This window comes from Epinephelus fuscoguttatus, linkage group LG18, assembly GCF_011397635.1.
Source record: "Epinephelus fuscoguttatus linkage group LG18, E.fuscoguttatus.final_Chr_v1".
Lineage (NCBI taxonomy): Eukaryota > Metazoa > Chordata > Actinopteri > Perciformes > Serranidae > Epinephelus > Epinephelus fuscoguttatus.
Window position 1 is genome coordinate 18318748 of NC_064769.1, and position 9419 is coordinate 18328166.

A 9419-nucleotide genomic window follows, 5' to 3' on the forward strand; every position below is an offset into this window, starting at 1 on the left:
GATTAGATAGAATTTTCTCCCCAGTGTGCAAGCTCAGTGATACACAGAGCAGAGATAACCTGCCCTATTGGGAAAGTGTGTGTGTGTGTGTGTGTGTGTGTGTGTCCTTTGGCAACGCTCCCTCGCTGAGAGACACACACATGCACTTGCTCATGTACACGCTAACCTGGCCCCCCTGGTGTGCCATCCCATTTAGAGCCTGGGCTTTTAACACATTGTGATAGGGCTATTATTAGAAGTGATGTATTATCAATCATGAATTAATCCTGATTGATGTGTTTTCACCCAACTGGAAAAGGACCACTTGCTACACTGTTTGTTTTCATCTCCCTGATGAGAGAAAGTGGTGCTTTAATTTTTTTTTCTCCATGGGATGACATGAGAGAAGAGATTTTTTTTTCCTTCTCATGATCAAACCACTTCTTTCCCCAGCTTCTCCTCAGGACGTGAGGAGACCGCTGAGGAAGACATTCATTTATTTAGTTCCCTCACTCATTTATCTTCCTCCCCCTCATCTCTTTGCCTGACTGGCTGCTGAGCTGACTGACTGCCTGGATGGTTGGCTCCCCCTCTCACTGGACACTCACTGGCAGTTAACTCACACACTGCGTGAGCTTCGCTGAGGCTGGGGTGGAGAGAGACACTCGGGCTGCTCGGGCTTTGGAAAGTGGGACCTCTGTTAGGCTTCTCTCTCTGTCTGTTTTGGTGGACTGTTAGATGAGAGCAGAGGAAATCTCAGGCTCTCTCTGCTCCAGCACTGACCACTGACCGTCACTACTGTGCTGCATCCATGACTTTACACACCTGGCTGGTGTATGGGCTTGGAATTATCTTGGTTTGGACACTCTGCTTGAAACAGGGTGAGTAGGATGATATTTTTGGTGTTGAAATGTATGGAGAAATATGTAGTACGTGTGTGTGTGTGTGTGTGTGTGTGTGTGTGTGTGTGTGTGTGTGTGTGTAATCCTCACCTACACAAGCCGTTTACAGGCAAAGCAATCAATAACATTAATGTACAGCCATACAGACAATACGCTGTATACAAATGTGTCATAAATACAGTAAAGTACTGTAAAAAATCAACTTACAACATTTGCAAAATATTAAAACAACGCAGCAGTAGAATGATAAGAAATGGGCTGGCAAATGCTCCAGACCAAAACCAACTGTATGGATCACATTAATATAATGAACAACCCTGTTGAAAGGTGACTCCAATAAATATGCCTTTGTTCTGCATTTAATTGACCTGGGAGTTCAAATCTATGCCTCCCAACAATAGGTGATAGCCATAGGTGGCAAACTAAATTTCCCTACAGAGCAATAAAGATTGACCTGATTCGGCTTGGCTGCAACCTTTGTTTCACTGGGGGCAAAACAAGAAGAAATTGGGGTGCTGTTGTGTGCGGAGATCCTGCTTTGCTTGATTTATATCTCAGTATTCGGTCTGAGTCAGATCACCTCTGATCCCAACTCCAGACCAGAGGGCGAAGAGAGCTCCTGGCCAGACTAATGATGATCAATAGGGCAAAATCTATGAGGCAACAAATAGCTGGCATAGCTGTAACTGCAGTGTATTATAGACTAATGTCTCTAATTTTCAAATGAATGTTATTTCTGTTCAAAGCTACACAGAAAGTCAAAAAAGGTGTCAATAATAAGGTGGTGCACTGAACCATAACCATCGAACAACAACGCCAGAGGACAGTGAGCTTAATACCATAATAGCACACAATTTAATACCTATTATGTGTTACATAATGCATGATTACAGTAATCATCTTGAATTCATAATTAGTATAATATGTTTATGGTGCCCTAAAAGCTCATTTTGAGCATAACTTCATTTTAAGCCCCACTGAAAAAGCAAAACATAATACATAATGAGACAGGCGAGCAGTGGTGACCTTTTCTGAATTAAATTCAAATGTTCTTATGATAATTCTTAAAATCATGTTTTGTTTGTCCTCTGTATGCTGCTTACTTTTTCATTCAAGGTGCCTTCTTCTTGAAATGTTTCCCAGAAAAAATACATATAATATTGTAATGAATGTAATTGGCTCAGTGTTGAGATGCAGATGAGCTTCACCGGCAAATTTGCATGTTAAATGTACTCAATACCAATAATGGATAAGATTAAATTTAGGTAATGATAGATTTTGATATATACAGAGTTAATCAACATTTGCAATGCATACTGGCACGGGCTCTGGTTATGATAAATTGCATTTGTGCCATGAAAGCTGGAAGTCTTTCCAGTATGTCCTCATTATGTTGGCAAATGCTCACATCGGGCAGCTTTTCAGTGTTTCACGAGTGTGGTGTGCAACAACATAACATCACAGTAAATTGATTGATCAGGTTGTTTGCCAGATGTAAATGACCATTCCGCTGTGTTGTATTTCCACAACCATTACCCAGCTCTAATGACATACTCCAATATTTATAAGAGCTTTGACTGCATAGTGTATCACCAGCAGGGGAGTATGACACATCCCCTAAAGGCTGGCATGTGCTCTCTGTCCCTGTGAGGCTTTACATTGATTCCAGCAGATTTCTAAAGTGATTTTTGTAAGAGCATTTGCCTGGGATTAGTTTGCTCCTGAAAGCTCCATCAGAGCTTTTGGTGGGCTATTTAACAGAGCAGAGGCGGCAAGAGGCTCGCGTCCGCTCTCTGCCCTCGCACTGAGTCCACAGGGCTGCACAGATAAAGAGGGAGGATTGGTTTCAGCCAAAGCTGATCTTCCATCTTGTGTGTGGGATTTTGGAGGTCAGGCACAGGTGTGTGAGGGGTCTGAATCTGTGGACAATCCCTTTAAGCTCTGGTGGATTTGTTCTGTTTAGGCTTAGCCTTACTTTCTTGAGAGAGATAGGCATTGAGACAGTGACACGGGAGAAAAGGGAACCAAAGATGAAAGAGGTCTTTGGAAAATTTTGTTTCTGAAAAGATGTGCTTTAAAAATCCCCAATTGTATGATGATCTAATGTGTGCCAGCTCCTCTTTTAGCAGCATGGGGACCAAACCTATTCTGGCAAATGATTATGTTAACTGGTGATTTTTAGGCACCAGTTGAGAAGGAAGTGTAAACAGCATAATTTAGCTGCATGTTGATTTAGTCTCTCTCGAGTCCCTCTCTCTGTGCTGTAGCTTCCACCACTTATAGGGTGCTGAGTGGTGGAGACATGGCTTTGAGATCACAAGCTGGAGCTGGCAGGCAGACAGCTTGGGATGGGGTGTACTACTGAGGGTGAGTCACCCTTAAGCACACACTGGAGGAGAGGAGAGGAGAGGAGAGGAGAGGAGAGGAGCAGTTGAGTACCGTCAAGATGAGAACAAATATCAAACTCCAAAGCAATGGTCCTTGTTTGAACCGTGAATTGTTTAGAAGGAATCTTGATCCCTTTGAGATGTACTTCTCTCAAAATACCATGCAAGATGCTGTTACAGTTGAACTGAGGCATCACTTTAAAATTAGCTCATTTGCACTGTTTATGTGCTGCATAGCTTCAGGGAGAAGGGCTGTGATACTGCAATTTAAGTCTACATCTGGTTGCTATAAAGATTATTTTTAATTGAATCACAGTTAATGTAGATGCTTCTGACAGAGATTTGGAGTCAAGTGGTTGTTTGGGTGCAACTTGGAAAAGTTAAGCTCTAAAGCAGCAATATCCCAGCATTACCAACATAGGTGGATCTGATTAGGTTGGATGTAATCCAGCAGCAATAGTCAGTTTTATTTAATGTGATGCCAAATGTGTCAAAGCACTAGCCAAAAAAAGTAAAATTAAATGTGTCATCAGCAACAAATTAAGAAGTTACAGTCTTGAAACTTTAGTTAAATTCATTTAAGTTCTAGACACAGACAAGCTGATGGACGCATAGCAAAGGTATGCTTGTGCAACCCAATATGACACACATTCAGGGCCACTCACAAGGGGGTAAATAAGGGCAAGCTTTCTGAGGCTGAGTCGCTAGGAGGGCTATAAGCTATGTATGCTATAATGATAATCAAATTTTATTTTGAAATAAAATATTCGCCATTGCTCATTTAAACAACAAATTTACGTTGTACAATATTCATTATTGCTTTAGTAAAATGTACCCTGTTTAATAATGAAACCCCACCCTCACAAAAATAGTTTGGGTCATTTTTTTATATGCAACTGGGAAAAAAAACATCTAATTCTAAAACAACATTTAGGCCTAGATAGTGAATAGTGAGTGAATTTCCTTGCTATGCCACAACCTGCACATACATTTTGATGCCAGTATAGAAAGGAGGAGAAGATGAAGGAGCTGAAAAGGGATTTAAACTCACATAATGATGAAATGACCAACATTTTTCAGTCAGCTCAGAAAGCTGTTCCAAGCCAGGCTAAAGAGGCAAATGATAGCCAGGAGGCTAATGTTACAGCTAACATTCCTCTTAGCCAAGAGGTAGCTAGCATCACTGAAGGAGCCAGGCCAACCATCACCTGTTAAAATAATAATATAGATGATAGTGCCTGTGTAGCCCCCTCCACTGAGAAAGTCTCTCCTAATCTACATGTATGCATTGACATGAGTAAACCTATGGAGTAAACCAAATTTTGGGAGGGCCTATTCACTGGACCACCTTTGGGTTCCATTTTGTAGTCTTTATGTTGTTTTATCAATACTACTTAATCTCTGTGTTTCCAAGTGTCCTGCCCACCAATGAAGAGTTTTTGGATATAGAATAAATCTGTGCCAGACAAGACACAGGCTAATGTCTTCATTTTCCAAATCTTTCTTCCTTTTATTTGAAATTTAAATCTTTAAATCTTTATATTGATAATTACAATGGTGGTGTGAGCAGCACCTAGGGTCACCATCAGTCAGGCATGTCCAAAGACCGGCCCACAGACCAATTTTTTACATTAACCTCACAATGGCAGGACCATGATACAGTTTGAAGACATGCACCATGTAGGAACTATGCAGGTGGAACTACTGTGTTTTCATAAACAGACAGTAAACAACCAAATTAATGGTTACCTTTAGCAACAGACATTTCCTGCTATGTAGCAAACATGGCAACAGCAAAAAAGTGTAAAGTTGTCAGCAAGAGCCACCACTTTCAGGAGTGGCGAAAAGTTATATGAAACTGTTGCATTTGGCTCATTTGTATGTTTGCATTTGTATTTTTTTGTTAATAGTCCATATGGTGTAAGAAGCAGCTGGTTCCCAGGTATTTTCACATTATTTAATCTGACCCCCATTCAGAAAGTTTGGACACCCCTGCCATAGGTCCTGTGTGGGTCTCCTGCCTGGACAGTATCTGTGTACACTGTATGCTATTTCCTCCATAGCCCCCAAATAGCAGCAAAGGCGCCATTGCTTATGCATCGCAGTGGCTCTCCACAAACATGCTGCCACATCATCTTAAATTGCACCCTAACAAGTTGTCATGGGCTGTTCTGTGTGTCCCCTGCAGTCCAGGGTCTGCAGTGCTATGGCTGCAACATCATCCAGGGCCAGAGGTACGTGGATGTGGGCTGCTCCAACCCAGAGGTCATCACCTGCACCCACTCGCACAAAGGCTTCAAACACCGTTTCTGCATCAAGACAGAGAGCAGTGAGTAAACCTCCGTGACCAATGTTTAATGACTAATCAACTGAAATCACAGTTTTCTCTCTTCTTTATCCTCTAACCCAGTGAGCTAATGCATCTCTGTGTGATACTTACTTGTAGAATATTTATGGTGGGGGGGTGGGAGATTATAAAATCATGATGAATTCACTCTGGCGTGCCACTGGACATTGGCATAATCACTTTTAATCATACTTTCATGTTAATGTTCTTTGTCCGCTGATGTGAATATTCCATTGCTCCTTCCACTGAGGATAGTTACATAACCCCACTTTGGTGTGCTTTGATGAGTAAATTATAAGTCACTCCTTGTTTGATGTTAAGTCAAATGGAGGATGTGGACACCCATGACAGGAGAGTGATGGTCAGATGAGTAGTTCTGCTGATATCCATGGAAGCGTGGACAATCCAGCTGTTTCTTTGCTTGATGTCTAAAGGAGCCAGTCATGTTGAAAGGGCTGATGAGGCACCTTTTCCGTGCGCTCGGAGAAACAGCAAGCTCAGAAAAGGACTGACGACGGCCTGTCGGAAACACAATGACAAGCACTTGTGGGTCAAAATCTCAAAACAGTGTCTTGGCGGTAATCTGTGGCCAGTCAGCCTGTTAATCTTCATGTGACCCCGCCAAACCCAAATCTAACAGATGCTGGTAAAGTTCCATAAGAGTCTTAGAGTTCTACCCTTTGTCCTCAAAAACATGACATCTGTCCTTAATCCATAACCAGTCCAGTGTCCTTCTCTCCTGAGCAACGTCCTCTCACTTTTCAGCTGCTTCCAACCCATAACTGAAGTGAAAAGTTTTTGACTGGCAAAAATGTCTAGATAGGCAAGACAAAAAGGTAAGTTCAATATCTTTAGTTCTTGTGCCTAAATGATTATGGGAAAAATGATTTTTGAAACTGGTCCAGCACTGAGTGAGAGTGCTGCAGCAGGCAGTGGCGAAACAGGCTGCAATGTAACCACCCATGGCAACATGCCGGCTGCAGCACAAATATTGTACCAGTTTCAAAAATTGTTGTTCCAAGTAGACATTTAGACTCAAAAACATGGGAATATGAGTTCCAGGGTGGAAAATACCAAATTTACCATCACGAATGATCGTTATAATTTAATTGAAGAAAACAGGTTAATCGTTTCATGTTGACCTTGCTACTCTCTTGACCTGATCGCTCTTTGTTTTCAGCTTTGGGGGATTATAAATGACAGAGATATTGTGCCAGTCAAATCTCATCACAGAAACTACCTTAAAGGTCCAGTGTGTAGGATGTAAGGGCATTTATTGGCAGAAATAGTAGGCTATATAATATTCATTACTTTTTTATTTATTAGTGTATAAACACCTGTAAATACCGTCGAACAAGCCGTTATAGCCATATCTACACACAGAGTGGGTCCTCTTCCACAGAATCCGCCATGTTATTTCTACAGTAGCCCAGAACTGACAAATCAAACACATTCACGTTTTTGCGTCAGCCACCGTAGTTCTACACACTTGGAGAAGTTTCAGGTCTGCATCCTCACTGCTAGATGCTACTGTGTCCTACACTAGACCTTGAGTTGAAAAATAGTGGAGATGCTGACTCAGGTATAGAACTCCCATTTGTTTAGATTTCGCTCTTGCCGATTACACTGCTCTCAGACCCAAATTATGCACTTTAGTTTCATTGGTTTGAAGCTGTAAGGACTCAGAACAATCTATATGTCTCACAGAGTATATTACAGTGTTGGGAGAGAATGTTCAGGTCATTTGCAGCTCTCTGGATTTAGATAGAGGTTTTTTTTTTTTTTTAAATAAAGATGGTACTGATTTTAAATACATACTTAGCCTACATATAGTCTGAATTTCATGGAAGTGCACTGGAAAGGACAAAATGTTCCGTTTGCCAGAGGCTTGGTTTCTCAGCTGTGAAGACATACGTGTAGAGTGTGCCTTTAAGCTCTCTAAATGTCTTCCTCATTACACACTTGCAGTGTTTGGTGCTTACATATGCATTTATTTTTCTTGCTGAGCCAAACACCAGCTCGTCACTCTTCACTGACTGGCTGTCTCCCCCTCCTGTCCCTCCAGCGGCCCTGGGTATCGTCCTGACCAGCGGTTGTGCCACATCCAGACACTGCCAGCAGCACGAGTTGCCAGGGGTGCGCATCCACTGCTGTGACTCAGATCTATGTAACAGCGCCCCCTCCTGGCATCCATGCACGCTCCACTACATCTGTGCACTGTTCAGCCTCTTGCTGCTGAGGATGTGGTTGTGATATGGAGTCAACCTGGAGAGGAGCATCACATCTGTGGACTATGGGAGACACAACAACTCTTATGTCTTAGCTGCACATGTTTAGGGTTGAATGAGAGTTTTACTCAGTGTGGTGTTACTGGTGAGCACCTTAGCTTTTGTCACATTGTTAGCTCGGACATACAGTCAGAGCGAAGGCAAAATAACCCTGTGAATAATCAAAGTAATGATGAAGCAGCTTGCAGTCATCAGTGAATTTATTGTGCACATCCACTCACTCAAATTTAACTTGAAGTATGGGATATTATGGGACATTTGTTGCCATGGAAGAAAGATCTTTGTCAGAGTCATAATGTCAGTTCATAAAAAGCTTTCAGCCAAGACACCTTGCATCAGCAATGCAGTTAGTCTACACACTGACTTCAGGTTAATAAAGACTTACATCCACTACTTCTGTATGACATGAATCAGTTTTCTCTCTTCAGCAGTTCATTATCTTTATCAAGATCAAATCCTTGTGTGCAGTGTGTTCTTTTAAAGTCACAGGCTATTTACTTTGCAAAGTTAAAGTTTTTTAGTTTGCTGTCCAGTTCTCAATGCTAAGCTTGGGAAAGCACACTGCATGCAGTTCTGTGTAGGAGTGTAAGAAATATTGTACAGTAAAAGCATGTAATGTTGTGAATTATTGTATTAAAATGTTTCATATTTTTCAAAAGAAACTGCTCAGAACTCTGCATTTTTATTATACTGAGACATACCATGAATGTCACATGCTATACACATAATCATAGCAAACTGAACAGGGTTTACATGATTTCAGGAGAATAAATTAACCTGTTAAACAGTAGGCCACATGATAAGTGTTTTCACGTGCCTATGAAAATGTGTAACGCTGACATGGAATAAATACAAATAAAACTTTTTTTTACACTAATTAGAATAAAACAGAGACAGAACAACAATAATGGGCTGCTATCAAATGGTCATATATTCACTAAAATACACCAGTGAACATTTACACAATAACATTATTTTCATACAAGCATGTCATAGAAGGTTTTTGCTAGTTTATCATGTACTTACACTTTATGTTTTGTGTATCACTAACCTGTCATAAATAAAACATACTGTGTATTAGCCTCTACAAGCCCATAAAATCTAAATAAAAACAGCATCATTGCCAGAGCAGAATCTCACACGAGTCTTACACAAGGACACTATTAGTACATTTGGTACTGCAAAGCTTTACATTTTTAATACACAGCACAGTCCACTTACATTATGCTAGTTATTTGCATGTGACAAATGTGTAAATAAATATATGAAATATATGAGAAAGAAATCAGCCAAAGCAATGCAATGGAAAAAAACAGCAATATATTGAGCCATGTCTCACTGGAATAGTTTGCCAATTTACTTATTTTTTACTAATTTTTAATATATATATATATATATATATATATATATATATATATATATATATATATATATATATATGCATTTTTTAAGTTGGGAGGACTGGTTATTTTATTACTATACCATTTACTGAATGTAGTGTAAATGTAACATTTGC

General features: G+C 40.5%; 1 protein-coding gene across 1 annotated transcript; it reads left to right on the forward strand.

The window, feature by feature from the left end:
• Positions 1–603: 603 nt before the first annotated feature.
• On the forward strand, positions 604–8455 carry LOC125905979 (lymphocyte antigen 6G-like). Its single transcript, XM_049604333.1, has 3 exons — positions 604–860; positions 5457–5597; positions 7681–8455. The coding sequence occupies exons 1-3, from the start codon at positions 791–793 to the stop codon at positions 7866–7868; spliced, it is 399 nt and encodes a 132-aa protein (XP_049460290.1). The 5' UTR covers positions 604–790; the 3' UTR covers positions 7869–8455.
• Positions 8456–9419: the final 964 nt, after the last annotated feature.